The sequence below is a fragment of the Cuculus canorus genome, chromosome 5, assembly GCF_017976375.1.
Source record: "Cuculus canorus isolate bCucCan1 chromosome 5, bCucCan1.pri, whole genome shotgun sequence".
In the NCBI taxonomy this organism is placed as follows: domain Eukaryota; kingdom Metazoa; phylum Chordata; class Aves; order Cuculiformes; family Cuculidae; genus Cuculus; species Cuculus canorus.
Genome location: NC_071405.1, coordinates 23,776,250 through 23,799,547, shown reverse-complemented (window position 1 = coordinate 23,799,547; position 23,298 = coordinate 23,776,250). Strand labels below are relative to the sequence as shown.

General features: G+C 41.3%; 1 protein-coding gene across 1 annotated transcript in view; it reads left to right on the top strand.

The window, feature by feature from the left end:
* Window positions 1-290: 290 nt before the first annotated feature.
* The window catches only part of CCDC88C (coiled-coil domain containing 88C), a 94,819-nt gene continuing 71,811 nt past the window's right edge, over window positions 291-23,298 (top strand). Inside the window, exons 1-3 of the mRNA XM_054067603.1 lie at window positions 291-483; window positions 563-663; window positions 8,762-8,870. Coding sequence (XP_053923578.1) covers window positions 424-483; window positions 563-663; window positions 8,762-8,870 — 270 coding nt within the window. The 5' untranslated portion in view covers window positions 291-423. The remainder of the gene's footprint in view (window positions 484-562; window positions 664-8,761; window positions 8,871-23,298) is intronic.

Sequence of the window (23,298 nt, the reverse complement as noted above, 5' to 3'; positions counted from 1 at the left end):
CACTGGAGGGTCACTATAAGTCCACCTCGGAGCCTTCTCTTCTCCAGGCTGAATGTTTTCCAGCCTCCTCGCTTTCCCCGTCTGGTGTCCGTTCACTCCCGGTGAAGCTGAGCAAAGCGGGGCGGCCCCTCTCGGTGCCGGGGGCGGTCGAAGCCGGGTCGGCGGCTCCGGCCACCCCCCGCCGGTGCCGGGCACCCCCCCCCCCCCGGTGCCGGTGTCTCCCCGCTGCCGGCTCGCCCCGCCCCCGCAGCCTATTGGCGGGTGTCCCGGCGGGGCGGCGCGGTGCCGGGCTGCAGCCGGGCGCAGGGACCCCGCGCGGGCGGAGGCAGCGATGCGCCGGGCATTGTTCGCCCCGTAGGCAGCGGGGCATGGGCTCCTCGCAGCCTTTGTCTCCCGAGTGATCCCGCCGCCTCCCGCCCGGACATGGACGTGACGGTGTCCGAGCTGCTGGAGCTCTTCCTGCGGAGCCCGCTGGTGACCTGGGTGAGCGCGCGGCGCTGCGGGGCGCGGCGGGAAGGGGGCTCCCGGCCACCCCCCAACCCCTCTGCTCTTCTCCCGGCAGGTGAAAACCTTCGGGGCGCTGAGCAGCGGCGACGGGGACAGCCTCGGCGTCTACATGGAGCTGGCAGACGGCGTGGTGCTCAACAAGATCATGCTGCAAATGTGAGCGGGGCGGGGGGCGCGGGAGGTGCGGGGCGAAGCGTCGCCTTTGCCTTTATTCCTTCACGTTGCTGCTTGAAACGAACAAAAACAAGGGGAACATTCTCTTCCCCTCCTCCCTCCCCCCCCCCCCAGTTCTGTAAAATCTGATTTTTTTTCCAGCGATTTTTTGGGTGGCATGTGGGTTTTTTTTTCCTTCATTTTAACTCCTCGAGCGGTTTCTCTTTTTTTTTAGCCGTTCGTGTATGCTTTAGGGGAAGGTCCGCGGGAGGACAAATAAGGAAATGAAAGCCCTTTATCATAGGAAACTTTGCTGGGAAGATTTCATCTGAAGTGTATCTGCACTCTCCTGTAAACTTCTATATCAAATACATAAAACCCCTGGCTTCAGTGATACCTCTTTCGGGCAGCACTGTAAGGGGATGCCTTGAGACTTATGGATAGCTTAAAAGGGGAGACTCTGAAAATACGTTAACATTGAAGCTCATAAAAGTTAAGTTTTTTTAACCACGTCCTTTCCTGTTGCCAGTGTGACTGACTGCGCATCGGTCGATCCTGGCTGTTTTGTGTCATTTCTGTTTCCTTTGAATTAATCTGAAGTGCGTCTGGTAAAGAGTTTGTAAATAGACTTATTTGACTTGCAAGGGAGGAGACACTGTAAATTTTGCACCTGGCTTTTTTCTGCTGAATAAAATCAGTTGAATTTTGACCAGGGATTTGCAGTGTTAGGCCTAGTCCAAGCACATCAATGAAGAATTCATATCAGAATCTTCAAGTGCAGTTCTTGAAAAGTGAAAAAAAAAGAAAAAACAAAAAAAGGTAGAGAACCCATGTCCCACCCACTCAAGTTGGCAAGTTTTGTTATTTTCCTGTACTTGGCAGCATTATCTGAAAAGGAAATTGAATTTTATTCTGGTTTGATGTCGCTGACAGTGCAAATTGTGAACTGGAACTTGAGATAAAGAAGGTTCATGATTCAAAACAGAATCCAGATCACATCACTTGGGATGACAAACTGGAGGTGTAAAATGTTAGCTGGGATGGAAACCTGATGTAAAGAGAAGACTTAATTTCCAGCATTTTTCAAGGAGTAATTGCACTTTATGTAAATTGGAGAACTTGAATATTCATTTTAAAATCCAGACTTGTACTTTTCCCAAACTATAGGAAATTGAATTTTGGTTTATGACCATTGTGTTTGGCACAGAGATAAGCAACCAAACTATCAAGGAACAGCAGCAGTTTAATCTACTGCAGCTGACTAAACTATCACTTTTATCTAATACGCGAAAGAACCTTATTTCAAAACAAGAAAAATTAACTTAATTTCAGCCTCTGTAATAAAAAAGTCAAGAACGGCTTAAATATTACATGGCTTTTGAATGACTGTGGCCTTCTTATGAATGATGGATTTTAGAAGTGCTTTACCAGCAAACAGATTTATTGTAAACAAATAGTTTGTAGTTGGCCATTGAAATATGTCTAAGGAGACATAAAACTGTTAAAGTCTATGGAACAACACTCTCGGGACAAGGAGTGATCAATAGGATCTCATTAAAATGGGGAGATAAGCATATAGGCTGACTGAGTGCAGTAACACTAGTTGTCACTTTGTTGGATATACTGCATTTGTGAGAAATGTCCTGGCATGTTTGCTTGGCTTAAGCAGTCAGGAAAATAAGTTTGTTTCTTCCTAAAGACATCTCTACCAGCAGTGTCCCTGAAAGCGTAATTGGGGGAAGCGCGAGCAGTGTGGAGTAGGAAACTGTCCCATTGTATACAATCAGGGCTTTTTTCCCTCCTTTGTAGGCAGCTTTGGCAATGCTTCTGATGGTGTCTAAGGAGCTTGACACAAAAAGCTTCCTTCTAAAAGCCAAAACCTGTTTAACTTGGGAAGCATTATGGTTTTAGTTATGTATTGCAACCCAATGAGGCACTCGGGAGAGATGCTGTCTATGACTTTCAGTTTTCCTGACTTAACCTTTAGACGTTGTGGTGCAATTACTGCTTGTCTGCAAATCAGGAGAGCCTTGCAAGGTGTGTTTCTGCCCTACAAAGCTTTCAGAATAGAAAAATAAGTGGGTTTTTTTGAGATGTTTAGTTGTTGTTTTTTCAAGTCCTGGGCCCTAAAGATGACTTTCAGTACTCCGCTTGAGATTTCTTCCTGCTGAAATTGTATTAATGAGAGCCTTTGAGATATCTGATAGCATTTGATGTGCCATGCTGCAATAGTGTTGATTGCCTGAAAATACAGATGCATGCATGGACACACATGCGGAGAGCAGAGCATAGCAGTGTGAAAGACCTGGGCACTTGATGTGCGTAGCTGTCTCCTCATTCCTCTGTTATTTTGCTTTTTTTTTTTTTTTTTAGGTTAAATATCCTACTTGCCTGCTTGTTGAAACGCAGATAATACAGGCACATGAGCCTGCAGGTAAACAGCAGGTGTTATGCAGTACGTTGCTGTAGATCAGCAGGTTTCTTTTGGTGAAGATTTCAAAAGCCAAATTCTTGGCAATTTCATTATTAAAAATAAAACATTTTTGTCCTGCAGCTAAGCAGATTTTAAGCTTAATCCATGGCCGAAAAGACAGGTGGATCTGTGAAGAAATCCAGACATACGTGTTGAGTGGAGGTTGCTGAGTGAAAGTATGGCTTTAGCTGTTCAAGGTGCAAGTGGGCTGTTCCAGTTCCAACAGCCACCTTTAGTTTTTGTTGCAATAGGTTGGATTTCATCCAAGTGCTGTCTGGCAACTAAAGTGAGTGGAGAAGATCCCAACTGCTTGATGTTGTGCCGTCAACATTTTTTAAGTGGTGGGTTCATATCGGTGGGGCAGCTGTGTCACCAGAGAGATACATGACACCTGCTTTTCCTGACTGGGACCTGCTGCTGGCTCTGTGACTGGAGGTGAAAACAGGGATGTGCCTTCACTCTGTCCTCTTCAGAAGTGAGCTGCCCCCAGGAACGCTAGCCCTGTGGCACAGCAAATGTAGCCAGGGTGCAAGGGTGGGGGAAAGGAACCTGGCCTGGGCGCAGGCAGATTCTGGCCACAGTGTGGTCAGTAGGTCACCAGCTGTTGGGCTGATGATCCCTTTGCTTGCTGGTGATCACTAAAAAATCAAGATGGCTTAGTTCTCATTAGCGGTGCCTAGATGCTTAACCACTTAAATCTCACAGGAAAAGGCAGACAGCAGCATTTGCTTTCCCCAGTTATATTTTAAAACAGGACCAATGCTTTTTTCAAGTCATTTTGCTGTAAATGAGTGGTTTCCTTTTCCTGTGTTTTGTCCAAGTGTATACCCCAGCCTGATCGTGCATGAAGGACTTGTTCATTTCTACGGACTTGCAATACTGAGAGAATACTCTGCTTACAAAAATGTTAGTCTTCAAAGGAGAACTGCTGTTTCCTGAGCTTCCGTGTTTCTAGGAGATTTATGTGTATCAGGTTAACGAGCTTCTCTGTGGACAAATTTTAAAGAACTTTTCCAGGTGGTTGTGTGTCACTTCCTGGTATGAAGCGAGCACGTGGCAGCGCTGCATCTACTGCCTTCAGTGGTACAGTTGCGGCTGTGGCAAAATGCCTACGAGCAGAAGCAAATATTTGCCCTGCTTAACTACTTATAGAAAGTTTTTTTTGGGAAATGGTGTGGGATTTTGCAAACACAGGCAGATATGCACATAAATGTTTTCATATTGACTTATTCTAATTCTTCTAATTGATAGTAGGCTCAGCTTTTCTGTTAAAATGAACATGTGTATTAGGAATACGGCTGATAAAATGTATTAAAATTGCATAATGAAAATGCACAGTAGTAGGTTTTTCAATTTCAATTGCAGCTGTCGTGGTTTGTGCTGCAGTCAGTCTGTCTTAAATTTAGACCATGTGACAGCAACAGCCACACTGTGCACCACACCGTGCATGCCACTTCTTGTGGTTTGTAGCAAATGGCACCAACACTGTAAGGCTAAATATATGCATGCATTTACTTTAAAATCATATTTAAAGGTACATTTTTCTACCATTTCCCAGGCAATTTAGAGACCCCTCCAGGCTTCTGTGGTGTCATCCCACTTTGTGTTAGAGGGAGGGTTAAACTGGTCCAAAAGTGAAGTATTTTCAGTTAGCAAGCAAAGTGCCATCGGATGCTCAGCATGCAGACTCAGCTGGTTCCTTCTGGTGTCTCGTAACCCTTGGGCCTGTTGCAGGCTTCTCTCTTACTCATCAAAATTACTTGTCAGAAATTGCTTAAATGTATCTGTCACTGTGAATTTTAAAAATGATTTTTTTTTCTGTTATTTTGATTTTATTAATTGGCAGCTTAAGGGATTGCATCTTCAAGCACTTGTGCTGCTGACCCCACCTCTGCTGAACTCATAACATGGCCTCTGTTTCCTGGCCCTTCCTTTCCTCTGTGCTCTTGTAAAAGTCATGAGGGTGTACAAACTGGAGAGCTTTAAGATATTTAGACGTGTAGTGAGATTTGAGGTTTTCCTTCTGGTTATTTGTCTTGGGTGGGTTATACTGGTTTGCAGAGGACCTCTCTTAACTCACACCTCAGTTACGCTGATCAGTCTTCTTTAGATAACTTTTTTGATCTTGAGGAGTAGGTGGTTTTTTTTAAAAAAAAAGAACTGTAGTTTTCGTTATATTTCTGTGTAAAGGAAAGACCAAACATCAAAGGAGTGAAAAAGCATCTCACTGAGGTTGTGTTCAGGAATTTTTCAGGTGCATTCAAAGAGGAATCTATTTGAGTTACCTGATTGCAAAACTCTTTAATTTTCACATGATCTTTGGAAAGAGCTTCTTTCCTTAAAAGTTGTCATAAACAAGTTTTACCAACCAAACAAGTGCTACAGTGCAGTGCTACCAAGTGTTTTATTTAGGGTAAATAAAACAGAAAGCAGGATTTGCCTCTTATGGTGTAATTTTACTTAGGTGTTTTGCCTTGAAGACTCTGCTTCTCTATCCAGCTGTTCAGGTTGTAATGTTTCAAGGACATGGATCTTTCTAGGTTTTTAGCCTTTTTCTTTCACTTCTCTTGGGATCGGTAAGCACGTGTGGCTGTGGGGTTTTCTGTGCTCCTTCTCTGGGTGCAGGTTACCGCAGGCCTGCTCAGTCTCAGGGTGCTGGAGGGAGACCTGGCTGCCTTTGGGCCACTCTTTGCTTCCCTCTGGAGAGAAGCAGTGGGTCCGGGTCTCCTCCCACAGCAGGAGCCGCCTCTCCTGGCCTCTCTGTCTGTCCCTTTCCATGTCTCCCAGGGTGTCTCAGGAGCCTGGTGGGTGACATGGAAGAAGCAGCAGCATCAGGAGGGATCCAGCGGACCTCGCATAACCTGTGATACTGTTACCCTAGGCAGAAGGTGTGATGTGGGAAATGTTTGAAAAATGCAACAAATGCATTTTTTTCCATAAGCACATGCCTCAAATACTTGACTCTTATAAGTGTTCATCTCCATGCTTATTAGGTCAAAAGATGTCTTGCCAGTTCAACTGGATAAAGCTGAACTTACCTGGTACATATAAAAAAATAAGTGTGTTTTGGGAACCTCGTACTGCTTCAAAGAGTGACTTTCTGCATCTCTTCCAAGTTCTTGGCTGTGGAGATAAAAGAGCTGTAGTCGGTAATTGAGCTTATCTGACCCAGGATTAAGAAAAAAAATGATAATAAATGAAGAACAAATGGGATATTGCTTGTTGAGAAGGAATTGTTTAGTTTTGCCTGTGGAGACAATAAGCCTGGCAGTAGTTTGAAGTGTAGGCTGTGCTGGCCTTTTACATATTGTGCAAAGTGTCCTCTCTGAAGTCGGCTGAGATGCTCGGTGAAGTAGGTTGCACAACATATTCAGAAATCCAAACCGTCATTTTTTCGAGCTATATTCTGTTTTCAGAAAAGCGTTTAACTTCCTTGTCTGTGAGGAGGAGGAGGCAAGACTGCCAGAGTGACAGTGTGTGCTGCGGCTTGGCTCTGGGTCAAGAGGGCCCCAAGGTCAGTGGTATTAAAGGCTCTTGGGGCAACCTTAATGAATATGATAGGATAAAAGCTCCAGAATTGCCTCTAAGGACCCAGTCCTGCCAGTGCTTACATTCCTGTAGCAGACTACACTAACTCCACTGCCAAAAGATGAGCAGGTCTTGCCTTTGGAAGGAGGAGTAGTTCTGTGTCTTACGTGCTTCTGAAAACCTCATCCAAGTCCTGCAGTTACACTGCCTACAGCTGTCGAAAAAATTACCTCTCCTTTGCTGTAGCCAATGGGTGCTTTTGGTGGATTTTTGTCCCATTTAGAGCAGTTTGGGAAGGGTCATGCGGTATTGCTTCACTATAAATTCAAAGCTTTCTCTTCCTGGCTGTGAACCTGGGTCACTGCCAGACAGTGGTATGGCAGCATGCTGCCTACATGAGCTTTCACACAGGAGTAAGAACTGTAGGCTGACCCTCTGCTTGGCCAGCTTCTCTTTACTTTACGTTTCTTCCCTTTGTGTTTCCTGGTTTGTTGTCATGACTTCACCTGAAAAAGCTAAGCATCCAGTTAGGATCCAGGATCTGCTCAGGGATTGCTGAAGGCAAAGTGCTCTCTCACTTCAAGCTCAGGTGCCATTTACAGTTGTCCAACTTTCAGGATTGCTGAAGACTTGTACTGTCAAACTGTGTGTGGGTATGGCTTCTGCACTTGTGTATCTGTGCATCAGTAAAAAGGAATACTTTAATTACAGATTTTACTTTAAAAGCTTGTTACAGTTGCCTCTGTTCACTTTTTAACCATAATTTATGACAGTGCCAGTCAGTATGCAAAATCCTTTGCTGCTGTAAAGGCTGTTCGGGGTCTTGCTGGTTTGTATCAGTCGTAGTTTCAGCCGTCTGTACTTCAGTTTGCTTGAACGTAAATACTGTGTCTAATATCTGCTGCCGAGGCAGTTTTCACTCATCTCTGGAATATCTATGGATTCTGTCATATTTATACACATAGCACTGCTTTCACTAGAGAGAAACTTTGGTATGGTTGCGCATTTAAAAAAAAAAATAAGAGAAAAAGCTCTTCCACGTACTTATGTAATCTTTGGCAGATATATTTTAAAAATAAATATTGGATCAGTTCCTCTTTATTTCCTTGTCAACGCCTGAGTTCAATATTTGGCCCTGGAAGAGCTGTGAATGGCTTAATTAATAGCCAAAGTGAAGCTCTGGGAGGCAGGTGTTTAGATTGTGTAGGAGTTTGCTGATAACAGTCTTTATTAGAGGGGAAATGCAAGGCTTTGATCTATGCCAATAGGCAGATAAAGTTCCTTTTTTTGAAACATGTTAGGGTGTACACAGAGAATCTGAAGGTGTACATTCATATTACATTAGTTGCAGCTTTTCTCTTGTGGTTTTTTTTTTTATTTTACAAATAAAATTGCTTCAGATAAAATTGCGATTTGCTTCCTTTAAAAGCGAACAAAAACGTTAGGCTTCTTTACACGGACTTTTTTTACTGTCTTGCTTGTATCTCTACCTATGTTTATATTTTGTTCATATCTTGAAGCTCACTAGAGCTGCTAATTTGTGACACAGTGGTTATATGAGAGAGATCTAGTTAGATCCTATGAATACAGTGCAGTGCTCCCTTTTCCCTTCACTTCAGTGTATAAATACATCTGGGTTGTGCAGTTCGTATAGCGACCATTGATCAAGTATTAACATACTTCTCTTGTCATAGAATTCCAAAGCCAAGGAAGGCATGGTAGTCTTTGCTAGGCTTCCCTTTATTTGTATAAGATAAACCCCTTATTATCAGAGACTGCTTTGATCTAGTGTGCACAAACTAAATATACTCTTTGCTTCGGGGAAATACAAATAAGGAGGGAAGCTACCCTGAACTGCTGCGTGGGTTAACCTAAACTAGGCTACTTTGTGGCGCACAGGAAGATTTCCAAGTTATACATAGGTGCAAAGGTGATGAGTTTATTCTGTCATGAGTCCATGTATATGTATCCTGTATAATTATGTCAGCACAATTAGCGAGTAGATTTTTAAGGGTTTTCCCAGTGGTGCATTGTTGAGATGCTGAGTCTCAGCACTGATTAAACTAGTAATACTTTATTTTCTTTTTCTTCTTTTAACAGAGATCCTCGACCAACCAACCAACGTGTCAACAAGCATGTAAATAATGACACCTATCTTCGAGTTCAAAACCTGACCATCTTAGTAAGAAACATTAAGACTTACTATCAGGTAAGATTTGTGCTCTCTGCTCATTGATCTGTGGTGTTTGCTATGATGTTTCAGCTAGTGCAAGGAGTGGTGACTCACAAAGAAACTTGCTACAGGAAACGGAGGGGAAATTGTATTGGTGTAAAAGCACTTGCAGCCTTGCTTTCCTCATGAAACTACAATGCTTCACTGCTGCCCCCCCCGCCCCGATTTTTTTTTTTTTTAAGAACTTGTGTTCCAAAGTTGTGATATTGCTTGGAGATATATGTAGTAAAAAACCTTTTTTGTCGTGGGGTTGTGGGGTGTGTATGTGAAGGGGTTTGCTGAAATTGAAATTGGTTTGGGGTGTAAAAATTGTTTAAAACAAGTAAGCTTCTTTTAAAGGGGCTGCCAGCAAATACTTTGTTACAAAGAAATGTCTTTAATGCTAGTATAAAAACCTCAAATTGATATAGGCACGCCAAATTTGTACTTAATCTCGCAGACAGACTTCTTATGCTGGGTACATGTTCTTTGGTGTTGAAGCAGTTGTTTGTTCTGAACTCTTTCTTTAAGAGACTTAAGTGTAGGAATTAGTGCAAATTCTCACAAATAGTGCACTTCTTAGGTGACATCCCTGACCTGACCATCGGTGTTCTCCTGCTCTAGTAGTGTTCCCCTAAAAGCAGTATGGTGACAACTGAGCATGTTTGAAGACATAGATACGTGATGGATGCTGCTGGAAAGCCACAGGAGTGAATTCAGTTACTCTAAATAGAATTTCTGTATATACTCCGTTGTGTTTATTTAGACTCCTTAGTGAGGGAGTAACTGTTCTGCTGTTTCCATTTACTCATCTTTTGCCAGATTTGAATGTTGTGCAGTACAAACCAGACTGAAACCATTGAGGAGTGTTAAAATGCTCCTCTACATACGTGTCTCAATCATCTAAGGGACAAAACAACTAAATTGTAGGAGTTGATGTCAGTGTACTCATCCTGCTCTTCATCTTTTCTGTACCTACAGAAGAGACTATGCATTGGCTGTATCTTCAAAATACAGAAGAGATGTAATGGTTAACTACGGTAGTGCCTTTTGATGCTGTTCTCTTCCAGAGCTTGCCAACTGCTATTCCATGTTATTGCCACTACTCTGCTTCTGGACTTGCTTGGAGAAGCCTAGAAGAGAGAGGGGCTTGTGAAAAAGTCCAGTGGGGTGGATTGCTCATCCATGCAAATTCCAGAGGCCTTCTAGGAAAATTAAGTGTGTAACTCGGGTTTCAGAGTTTGTAGGAGGGTATCACATATTTCTGAAGACATCTGACTGGTGTCTCTGATTATTGATGCTGATGGAATGTGATGTCATTCCTGAAACTTGTGACTTCTAAGGGGAAATTCCATTTGGTCATAACTAGAGTCTGAAGGGTGGTTATTATTTGGTTTTTCTGTTTCTCTGTTACTCACTAAACAGTGTAAATATATATGAAGCCTACCAAGGAAAAAGCACCATTCTTAAGGACAGGGACAGGACTAATCTTTCTCCCCCACAAGACTTTAAGTTTGAGAGTCTGGTCCTTTGGGTGTTGAAACAATAGGTTTTTTATTCATGAGAGTTCTTTGTCTTGGAGCTGATAATCTGAGCTGTTTTAAGAGTACCTGAAAAGAGATCAGATTCAGGAAAAAAGAAAAGTGGTTCAGAATCATGTGGTATGTTGCTTTGTGTCTTGACCTACCTGTCGAGCCTGTGTAATTGTAATCCAATAAAGCTAGGAACAATTAAAATAGGATAAGACGAGGTTTTTGGTGGAAAACAGCAGTTGATGCTTGCAGTAGCAGGCTTAACAGCAATCTTTCCTGTTGTAGTCCAGAAATAAAGTACTATGAATCTTGCTGCCCGAAGACTGCATCTACTGTAGGTAACCACAGCAGTCATGAGAGCTGATCATTCTTTGCATTTGGTGCTGAAGAGTGTAATTACTACAAAGTTTAAAAGTTTTTGTTGGTTTTTTTGTGATGATAGCATTATATAAGAAACCTATTTGTTCTTATCACTGTCGCATCGTCAGGGCAAATCCAAGGTCTCGATACTAATCTGAGATTCCTTTTGTGTGGTGGCACGCATCCTTCAACTCTCCATAGTCTGAGAGGAGTTAAGGCCATCTATGCTGTAACAGAGCTCTGTATGTGAATGTCGCAAAGTGTAATGTCATGTCTGTACTAATGTCTCTATTAAATATTTGGAGGGTTTCTTGTGATTTGGTTCCTAGGTGGCTTTTACTGGTTTTTTTCAACATGCAGTCAAAGGAGTGCTGTGGAAAATATTAAATATTGTTAGGCTTCTTCTCTCCTGAATGTTACGGGTATTTTTAAATGAGTTGAAGTTGCCGGCATTGTTTGTTGAAATAGTATTAATACATTAGCTTAAGTTCAAATGAGAGTAATGTTTTACTGACTGAAAAAATGTGATGAAATTTGATTGCAGGCTGGAAATGGGAGGGAAAAGTTCCTGACAAACAATGGGAAAATGAATTTGCTGCTTCCTCAAGAGAAACAAAAGCTCTAAAAATACAGTGTTGGCCTTGACATTTTACATTCCCTTTCGCTTAATGGACCCAAGTCTTGTTTATGGCTTAGTTACTGAATTTGATAAACTAGGTAATCTAGAATAAGGAAAATGCCACCTCATGCTTTATTGAAGGACGCTGGTATGTATGAGAGAATACTTGACCCTCCCTGCACTGAGCAGGAGCGATCAAGAATGTGAGATGAATTCACGGTACTGTAAACTGTATCTGAGGAAAGTAACATAAGTGGTTGCTAAAATTAACTGATATTCAGAAGCCAGTTGACATTTCAGATCATGTAATTGTCTGGTATATCTGTTCCTAATATCCGATTTCATATGTTTGTATAGGTAATCTCTGTTAAACAAATTTGTCATTAAAACAGGTAATATTACTTCAGAAAACAAGGACAGGTGTAATGCAGAAGTGTGGATCCAAGTATTCTCCATGGTGTTGGGGCTTCCCTTATCTCTTATAAGAGTCTGTGCTGGGAATGACTCTGAACAAAGCAAGTTATTGGTGGAATTCAGCTTTGATTTGAGGCTTAAAAATGAGTTCCTATCTGTGCTTCAGCAGACATTACGTAGGAGGGGTAAATGCAATGAAGGAAGGCTTTTTCCAGTACAAATAACCTACAATTTTTAGGAGTTGGCTAACTTGAATTTGTTCGTTAACTACTGTCTGAACAGTTTTGGGTTTTTTTGTAATCATATTTGTAATATTCGTTACTGGTGGTAGAAGGCAACATGTCTGCATTTCCTGCTCTCTGAGCAGCTGCATCTTTGCAGGTCTGCTAGTGGCTTGAGATGCCTCTCTTGAAACAGGCAAATGACTCATTTTGCTGTGAGATTTCATGAGTATTCAAGAGAATTTGTCATTAACTGCATTTAATAACTGTTAACAGCACTGGTTCACTGGAGAAATGGCTGGTAATAAAACTTCTGGAATTGGTGCCATATCTTAGAAAACGGCTGAGCACAGCAGAATGTGTTCATTGCTCATAGTGTGAGTTTTATGTCTCTTCTTGCTCTGACTGAATTCAGACACTTGGCTGTCCTTAAACTGGAATCCAAAATGGTTTTGTAGGGAATAGCTTAGTACAGAAAATTACAGGCTACTGACTGTAACTGCAGCAAGGTTGCTGATTAAAGGTGTGAACAGAGAACTGAGTGTATTTGAGAAGAAAGATGCTCATCCACTTCGTCCTGCTGCAGATGTTGTGCATCCTGTTCGAAGAGCGAAGTCTTTACCACATACTACAGCTAACGAGTGTACATGGAACAGATTGACGTCCAGCTGTCGTCTGCTGCCTTATGTTGATAATATAGTTGGGAGTGTTGGTCCTTAAGCCAACACTGGCTAGCTCAGTGCAACAAAGATGAAATTATCTTGCTGTTCCTGAGCTCTGCCTGCACTTTGAAATAGTTCTGTTGTGAGCTCCATTAAGGATTATCTACTGGTCCAATTAAATTGACTGGAAAACAGTTCAGGTCTGAGAACTGCAAGGCTGAAGGAAGTTTGGCTTCACTGAAATCACTTGACCCTTGGTGACAGTTATTGTGGCCTTAATTCCCTGGGGCCTTGTGTTTCTTTTCCAAATGGTGATTAATCTGAGCTGTGGCGACTGTCCTTATAGTGGTGTGGCACTATCCCTGTTTCTGGCAGAGTTGGCAATGTTTGGAAAAACAAACAAGAAAGGGGGGAAAAAAAAAAATCTTTAAATCTGCAACTACCTGTGCAAGAGCTATTATTTTTGCTAGTTCTGTCACTTTTGAAGTGAAACAAAGTAGAAAATTTGAGGAGAGTTGGCCCATCTTTTTGCCATGCTGTGGAGAATATTTAGATTGTGTTGCTACTTGAAGTGTCTAGGTAAGAGCAGCTGCCCTTCTGTCTGTGATGTTTGGAGAACATGCTCAGACCTATAGTTCTGGAAGAATGCTGAGACAGGCTGGCAGGGGAAGCTTTGCTGTGCTTCCTTTGCTCATGTGTCAGTCCTTGGGCTTAGATTGTTCTAAGGAAATAAAAATCATGTTGATACCAGTTTATAAAAACTGAGATTATGAAGGGATCTGTTTGTTGAGTCAGGTAGTTACCTGACTTTCAAAAATGCCTGTAGCCACTCCAAAAGTATAAACTAAACTCTCAAGCAAAAATTCCTACTGTTTACATGAAAATCATGAGGTTGATGGAGAGAAGAAGAAGAAAAAAGACTGTCATTATCTCTTGGCTAGTGCTTGCATGGATTTTAAAGCCACGTCTGGAGTATATGGATGAGAAACACTGTTGAAAGAAATACTGCAATGTGGTCATGGCTGTATTTTTGTTGCCTTGATTTTCTGCAGTTGTGGCTACTAAATACCTAGCAGTATACCTTGCTTCATGTTTCTAAATGGTCTGGAAATATCTCTTCATTTAAAAAAAATAATCTTGCTGAGAGACAGTTCTGAAACCAGTTGTGACTGTGTGACTTTAATAAAAAACTCCCAAGTCTTAGCATTTGCATTGAAGTGAGGGCATGGAGGAGTAAAGATGAAACCACTCACTGTATTTTTAGAGACTTTATAGCACCACAAATGCTGCTCTCCCCATCTAAACTCACTTAGCTGGGCTCAGAGATAACGGTGAGCCAGGATGCCTTACTTGTAAGGCATGTTTCTTAAGTCTAATGTCCTTCTCCTTTTACCTTCTGGCTCTGTATTTGTGTAACTCAATTGCAAGCAGCAGGGTTTTATAAGGCACGTTTGTTAGCTGCCTGTGAGTTTGGCTGTGAGCAGTTGGATGCTGGGGCTGCAGTAGTGCTGTGTGTCCAACCTCTGGAAAAGAGAGGCTGTTTTGTTTTCAGGCTGGGCCAAAATCTGGTTTACCCAGTGGGTCAGCAAAGGTCTTGCAATACCAGTAGCTCCCAGATCAGCAAACAGCTCCTGCTTCTGTAATTGAAGCACTGAGTCAGGTTTAGAGCTCTTGACTGGGCTGCAAAGAGGAATTCAGACTTGGAGCTCCATATTTGGGCACAAGTTATGGACTGGCAACTGTACTCAATAAAGTTCTGGAAGTAGCAATGTCCTCTTCTGCGAGCTGAAATCTTTTCCCAGTGTGCAGACTGGTTCCATTGGGCTAATAATCCAGTGCTTAGCAACGTAAACACAGAAATGCTAGAAATGTGTATACATTTGCACACCTTGAAGTCAAGAAGCATTCCTCTGTTTTGAGGGTGAGAGTTCGTACCCACAGGCACCTGCTGACTTAGGGTGTATGATAAATTTTACTATGACAAATAAGTCAGGAGTAAGGCACTAGTGCTGAGATGCTCTGTGTTTCAGTAAGGCAGTGAGCTAGGACTTGGAAGATACTGCCACTATGCCATAGGCACACCCTGGAGTAGGACTTTATTAGCTCTGTATTTACTTCCATTCCTATGCTTCGTTTGACTTCTCTATTTAGTTTAAACTTGTTACAGCCACAGACTGTCTGTATGTATTTATGCAGTCCTTAGCTTAATGAGGCCACCTTGGTTCTGCAGAGACAAAAATGTTTTGAATTAGGTTTTCTCTTCTGTAGTAATGTGATCATAGAACATGAAGGCTGCATGTAAGACTGGGATTGTGAAGATGTTCAGTTATTGCGATGGTGGCTACAGGGCAAGGGAATGACTGATCTTGGCACAGACATTCTGGGAAATGCTGAACTGGTGACGTTAGTCTCTGATTTAGTCTTTCACCTGAAAATACAGGTACTACCCTGCTGCAAGTGGAACCGATGTAAGAAAAATCGCAAAGATCGTGATCTCTTTATATAGTTTCTGTTATCAAGCTTTCTGGTGGGAAAGAGGCCGGGACAGGTGACTCATCATTACCAGCCAGACTGTCTGATGCTTTTTTAGTGAGAATTGTCTTATTCTTTTCCAGAAGAACTAGACAAAATAAACATTTCTGTCCCAGAGTTGAGATAAGTTTCTTTGGAGGGCAGTTTAAAAAGTGGTCTCATGTTGATGAGAGCTACCATGCCAGATGGCTGGTAGAATGCGGTTGGACACCTGATTGAGATTACTGGCTCTGATTCTAGGATGCATTTCAGCTGATATATTGCATTATGTCTGGAAGTTAAATGGAGGATTGAGCTTAGAGAAGCATATTCCCCACCCCCCGAGGCTCCACATGCATTTCAATACAGAATGAAATAGTGACCTCAAACAGATGGAAGAGCATAGATTGGCTTTTAAACTACTTTATTGACTGTAATTTCCTGGAGCTAGAGTATGGGAAAGGGCAGAATAGGCTGGCATGTGTCTGTGTAGTCCTGTCTTTGTTTTTCTTAATAAGCTAGAGGGGTGTGAATTCGTTGTGCAGACAAATGAAGAAACTGAGCCAAGAAAAGCGAGAAGCAGTGTCCTAAAATGTGGAGGCAAATGGAAGTGACCTGTGAAAATTTTACAGTATGGAATAGCTGTTTGGTTCCCACACAGCAGTACTTACTTAACCTCTGACATGTTAATTGCAAACAATTCTTGCAATGTCTGAGTTGCAGAATGCATCCACTGTGTCCTTTATATGGCTTAAAAAAGGGTTCTGTGAGAGTGTGTGTGTGGCTTTTCTTAATGAAAGCCAAGGCCTAATGTTAATCTCCTTGACTGTTGCTGTGATTACCAATGCTAAAGCCACAGGGTATTTCAGTCCTCTACTATGTATGTATTTTTGGATATTAGGTTTTTAAGACATAAGTCACTGTTCAGGGTGTCTCACCAGACAGCCATGCTTAGTCCTGCTGCCTAGATTTCAGGCAAAGATCCATTTTTGTCAGCTGTAGTTTTGCAAAAGAGTTTCATCAAACCTACCAATTTTGGATAAATTAGAAAACAGCCTGCATACCATTTCTAGCTGAAAATAGCTTTAAGGTTTATTTTTGCTGGAGGATAATAAGAAATGAAAGTTAAAGATTGCTTTATTGCTAGTTTTTCTGTAATGAATTCAGTGTCATTTAGTCCTTTCCATTAAACACTCTTTAAAAAGACAAGATGAATTCCATAAATTTATGGAGTATGATTGCAAAGCAAATCCTATAATTGCGTGCCAGTTCTCAGAGCAAATAATTTGTTTTTTAATGGCAGGTAGCAAATGAAGGTGATTTATGTTCTTATTTTATTTACATGTTCTGTCTGTGAAAATGGTGTTTAATCCAGCATGGCTTTTACTGAGGATAAAAGCATGGCTTTTACATGCCGTGTTGGGGCACACTCGATTGAGTCCACGGTCTTGGTCTTACTCTTTGGATTAATGTTCTATGCTAAGGTTAGTTCCCACCAGTTCCAGTGACATCTGTGACCCTTCTGTGCAGGATGAGCAAAGGTGTCTCTTTGTGTCTCTAACTCATGTCACCCAGGCTTTCCACTCTGACAATGTTGTAATTGGCTTTCTGTACAAAAGTCTGTAACAGACCCTCACCTTTTTGTACATTGCTTTCTTTTTTAATTACTTACTAAATCTGAAAGCAATTCTTCTACAGTGTGTTTTCATCTGATATTTGAGTTGTCTTTTAAAGTGATGCTTATCTGTCATTTTGGAAGAGTGATCATCTGAGCTCTCCCATGTATTTCTGAAACTGTTAGAACGTTGTGTTCAGAAGCAGAGTTGTATGTGCTTTGGGAAACAAAATGTGGTTTTGCTTGAGCTTACACTGACCTCCAATACTTTTGGGAAAGGTAAATGCTCTTGGGCCAAGAAATGGGCATGGTGGTTGTGGAGTCACCTTCCCTGGTTAAGAATGATGGGATTTGCCCTTCCGGTGCCGCTGCTGGCTCTGAGGAAGCAATAGACATGGGGACAGGGGAAAGTTTTAGTGTGCTAGTTTCTTTGCTGAAGATAAACCACAGGAAAAGGCTGCATTTTTTGCTTTACATGGTGTATGGACTTCAGGCCAGCACAATTTAGGGAAGGCACCTGCTCATGAATGCAGAGAAATCAAGGTGCTGTCACTCAGCAATGTATGCATACATCTCACATTTGAAAATATATTGGTTTTTAAAAGGAAGGATTTAAACAAGTGAACTCTAAGGAGCAGATAAAGCAGAAAATGAATGTGTATGTGCCCTGTACTTTAAGTAAGCAGAATGACCTTTTTTGTAGCTGTTTAGATTGGCTGCTTGAATGTGAGCTGTGTGCGAGCTGATGCCTCTTCTGTTTCCCATTATGATTGAGAGATGGAGCTGAAGGGGACTTAAGTGTTTCAAGTCTGCTGGATCCTCATATGGCCAGTAAAAGTGCCTAAATAAAAATCTGCTCAGCAGACTGAAATGGCCCCTGTGGAGCTGTCACTGTCCGTTCTCTTTCATAATTAGCATTATTAAAAGTCTCTAGATGTTTATTTAATTTGGTTTTTTTAGACTTAGAATTACATCATTAGTGCCTGCTAGGTGATCAAGATAACAGTGATAGACAGCTGCTCCTTTGGGTAGTGGTTTGAAAGACTCATGGCCTTTGCACAAAGCAAAAATATTGTATGCATTCCATTTAAATATCTTCCTGTCCTGTGCAAAAGATTACTTACGTCATTATTAATATCTTAAAAAAATTTAAACTACAGTAGGTATTGTTCTTTCTGTAGGAAAAGGTCACCTTTTTTAGTCAATGTTAACTGATTTCAAAAACGTGAGTTGTTTGCTGTAAGGTTGAGAGTCAAAAGAAGAAAGATAAAGATGTGTTTTGTTTTGATTTGGGAGACTGGAGGGGATGTGTGTTTTTCTGGTTTTGTGTTTGTTTTGTTTTTTTTTTTAAGTGGTGCTCCCATCTGTCCACTGGAAAGCTGTTTGTAAGCATCAGATTTGTATTGCTGAAAGACCTGTTTGGCGCAATGTGTGTGTTAGAAAAAACGGGAAGGGTGGTGCTGAGGTTAATGCCTGGTTTATTTTGGAGCAACTGTGTTACAGTGAAGTGACGTGGCTGGAGTCCTACAGGAGGCATAAGCATTTATCGCTTGAAACTGGAAGAAAGTGAAATTCTGTTTAAGTTCTAATGTTAAATGTAGAATTACTATGTAAGTTAAAAGGCTAATTTGTCAGGATGCATGTTCCAAAGAAACAGAATCGGTCCTGGGAAGTAGTTGCCTTAAAAGTAAAGTGTACTTCACTTTATTGTTTCTTTTTAAAAAAACCCGCAGTTTCTAGTTTGACTAGTTACCTGTTTGAGTTACTTGGAGTCTCTCAAACGTGTTTAGTTACTTCAAAGGAGAACTACAGTTTAACTACAGGGAGTTGTCTTTTAATGCAATAAATGTCTTGGGGTCACTTCTTCAATTTTGATCTTTCAAAAAGGAGCGGGGAAAATAACATAACAACCAGCCAAACAAAAAACCCCACCCTGTGTGTTCTGTTTTCCTGGCTATGAGAAAGCTGTGTGTCAGTATTGAAGGCCTTGTCTTTTGTTTTCAAGGTTTGTGGCAAATGCTTATCTGAACAGCACGTGGATGTATCTTTACAGTTTTACATGCAGAAGGAATGAGTCTGTAGTAGAGGACCACAAAAGCTGCCATTATTAGAAGCCTTTCTTACACTTCAGTGCTCTGGCACTTAATCTAGCTCCCAGCTTCCAGTCATGCAGAAGAAACTAAACCAGAGTGCTCTGTTTTAATTCTCAAACTTGGTTGAGCTGTCCTGCGTTTCTTGCAGCAGGCATTTCCTTTGTAGTCTGAGCCAAAACCTTGACTGGAAAGTTGATTTTTATCTCCCTTTGTCACTTAGCCTTTTCTTTTAATAAATTGCTGGGTCCAAATTCTATGCAATTGAGGGATTCAAACTTCAAATAATTTGTTGTTGCTTGAAGACTTGTCTGTATAAGATGCAGACACAGTTTGGCCTCTTGTTTTTTAAAGTATCTCGGTTAAGTTGCAATTACACTTGCTTTGTATAGCATTGGACCTGATTTTAAATGGCACTGCCTTTCTTCTACTGACTTGATGCGGCCTGAGATGCTGAGCACCTTGCGTGGCAGGGTCTTTAAGCAGTTTTGCTTTGATACCCTTGGATGTTGTGAAACCAGACTTGTCTACCAGATTGTGGTTTGTTTTGGCTCTTTTCCTTGACAGCATATTGCAGCTCTTACCAGTGTCAAGCTATTTATCACGCTTTATCAGTACTTAGAGATTTTGCAGTGTTTATGGCAACTTTTGAGTATCTGCAGGACTCGTTCTAACTTACTTTCCCAGTTGTGAGTTAGTGAGCCACCTAGTTTTGGAGGCTTTGAACTCTCTGCCCAACCTTCTAGTAAGAGATGCACTATATTGGTGTGACAGAGTAAAAAGCAATTGTTTTTGAAACAGCCTGAACTGAACTGTTATATTCTCCCAGCATGCAGGCTTTGCAGTCAGGCCTGTACTGTCACCCATTTATAAAGGACCAGTCATTTGAAGTTTCTTTTGAGTTTGCTTATAAACAAGTAGAAATACATTTCTAACCAATGACGTAACCTCTTGAAACTCTGAAGGGAAAATCTTAAATACATTTAAAAGAAAAAACCAAAACCAAACAAACTCACTCATGCAAGTCTCTCCCATCAGACTGCATTAATCGTAATTCCTCAAAGTCCACAAGAAAGTTAATAGTGAAGAGCAATTTTTTAGTTGGCTAAATGCTGCAGAATGATGCCTAGAACACAAAAAAGTTCTGGATTTGTTCAGCTCTCTGTAACAGATAGCATACAATCCCCATCTTTAAACTTCAGTATACGTTAGAATCTCACTGTATCTCACCAATCATATTTAAGATGCAAAGGACATGACAAGCAGGTGCATTCAGCACATTTGTTTTAAATAAGTTTTGATATGGCAGTTTTTAATGTCCCTCTGCAGCACCGTGAAACCAGAGGCTATAGTTACCAATTGTGTCTGTGATATTTTTGCATAGGTGAATCTGAGATTCTAAAGCAGCTGTTTGACCAGTATGCCAAAGACTGTTATCAGGTTGGCCCTAGATTTAAGTCATGGGTTTTTTTTTTTTTAGTATATAGCATCGCACTTCTCTGTTTATATGGGTTTTTTTGTGCTTGCATAACTGGTAGAGAGGTGCTGCTGAAAGATAAAACTGCATAAGCAGAGAAGAGGCTGGGAAATAATCCTTGTGTTTTCCTTCCCAAAACAATATGTATTTTAAAAAAAAACCAAATAAACAAACAAACCCCAGCCCCCTTGTATGAAAAGTTGGTATCAAAGACTACTTTTTTGAACTGTGTTTTTCATTGCATTATTTTTTTCTCCTTCAAATAACAGTAAATGCATTCTGTGCGTACACGCTGTGACCTTAGACTTGCTTGCCTGTTTATCTTCTCTGTCTGCTGGTGCCAATGATGGGGAGTGGTAGACTCCCACAGTATTCTTCCACTGGGGTGCACACAACCATTGTTTTTCCTTCGCTGGGATGATAAGGCATGTTTCCCTGCCTAATATGATACTAACAACTTGTGAAAGGGACAAGTGTACAAGTTTGGAGATACCTGGAACTCCTCACCATGGAGTTTTGTTGTACTGTCAGGTTAGTCAGAGAGTTATAAAGAAGTGCACTTGAGTGTAGAAGAGGAGAGCTAAAACTGCAAAAAAATACTGATAATTCCTTCATATCCTTCTCCCTCCCTACCTTCTCCCATGTGAAACGTTTAATTTGGCCCGAAATGTTTTGTTTGGGGCGCTTGTAAGATAAGCAAAAGAGCTAGTTTTACAAAACAAGAAAAAGAGTGGAATCGAAGTACATCTGTACGTCTTATACGAAATAGACGAAGAATATGAAATAAATTAAATGGAACTGTTGTCGGGGAAAAGACCATGAATACCCTGAATCCAGAATACTGGCACTGAATCCAGAATACTGGTTGATAGGTTTACTTGGCAGAAGGTGAAAATCTGGGATGCGATCTCATGTGCTGGGTTCATGGTAGTTACTGCACCAACAACTTTGAAATTTCTACTTTATTGACGGGTAGATTTGTTGATCTTGGCAGTGACTTTGACTCACCTAAATCAAGAATCCACATGAACTGAAACATACCAGATTTCCGAAACTTGCAGCACAGGCCTTCTGTTGGATCAGTGCTGGGTTCTAAGAACCTGTTTTCTCCATCTGTCGGGTATGCTGCGACTGCAGTGGGCAAAAAGTGTTTCCAAGTCAGTTCATGTTGTATGGGGGTGTGTAACATGAGGTAAGATGGAATCCACCTCTGGGAGGTATGACCCCCTCATCAGATACAGTAAACTCAGTTTGAAGAAGTTCTCTTGTGAATGCTCGCACTCATGGTTCCTCAAGAAACAGAGCTTTGCGGAGGAGTGTTTGTTGTCTATTCTGGTGTCTTGCTGTTTTGCAATACAAAAGGAAGCTCCCATGGACTAGACTTCCCTCTTCTCTTGCACCAAATGGTTTAATAGGGCCGTCCACAGTGGCAGAAGCTGTTTGTTCCCTAGGTAAGGCAGTTGGGAACTGCAGTCATGGTCAGCTGCTTTAAAAAGGCAGCTCTTCCCCACATAACTCTGAGGCTTATCGCACTACTGTATCTTAGTATGTACCATCGGTATCTAGGGGGCTAGAAACAATGTGTCATTTAATTATTCTGTATATACGAAGAAGCGTTAAAATGCCATGCTGAAATTACAGCACCGTGCTTTTTGCTGGGTGCTCTGAAAAGCCTACTAGAAGGGTATGCCCAGTTCCTCCTGCTAGTCTTAAATTAGGAAAGGATACGAAAGATTTTTGTACTCTGGTGGAAATCTCAAGGCTTCAGGGCAGTTGAGCATTCACGAAGTTTGGCTCTTATAAAGTTAGCTGAGATCTGCTCACTTCACTTACTGTTGTGAGGATGGGGAGAGGGAGATCTTTGTGTCAGTTTAAGTATTCCCAGTCTGTTTAATCATCATATGCTCTGTGTGATATGGACCTTTTTGAGTTCCACAGCTTTGGCACACGCTGCTGCTGTATCAAAGAGAAATTATGAATGGAGTGGGCTGGTTTCCGTGCACTTGGGAAGACATCAAAGTTTGTGCTGAGCAGAACAACCAGGCTGACTAATATAATACAATATTAAATACGCAGCAGCCCAAAAAGACTTCTATTTGTAGGGACAAGTTTTGGTGGTTGGTTGGGGTTTTTTGTTTGTTTGACTTTTGGGTGTTGTTTGTGTTGGTCTTCATTTTTTTTTAGCATATCATCTAAACAATTATAGAACAGAAAAATAACATTTAAAAATTATTGTCCTTTTAAGGAACCAGCTGCGAGAGGGTAGAATTTAACTACTACCTCTCACCTCTTCTAATGACAAGCCATTAATTTTCCTTTGATATTCAGAGCAAGTCTGTTCCAGTTCCCAAGACATATGCTGTATGCCTTCGAGGTGGAAAGCAGTTAAGAATTACAAGGAGTATTATGCTTCATAGAAGTAATCAACCTGCTGGAGTAATAACCTGCTGTGTGCTCCTAAGTCTGTCTTTATCAGGGCTTTAAAGTGGTGACTGATATATGAGGAATATGTCATCCTTGAGATTAACAAGACAGCTGCAGCTGAGAGAGGAGGAATACATTTATTTTTGTGTTCTGTAACACTGACATTTGTGCAAGAAGATCAGACTTGAGTAACTCTTTAAACTGTTGCTGCAATCCTTGAGATATTCTGGCTTTTCTGCTGGGATAGAACAGGTTACAACTATAGCTGAACACACTTCATTATGCTGTAACTAACACTGGATAAATTCTAATTTCCTGACTGTATTAACTGCCCAAGATTTCAGTGTGAGACATCTTCCATGGCTGAAACAGTCCATTTAAACCAGTCTTGCTTTCTGTGTATCTTACTTAGATAACTGTTCTCTGTAATAATTCCTCTAGCTTTCTCTCAGCTGGATAACTAACTCTGGTGAAATGGTTCTTAGGCTGGTTTAATACAC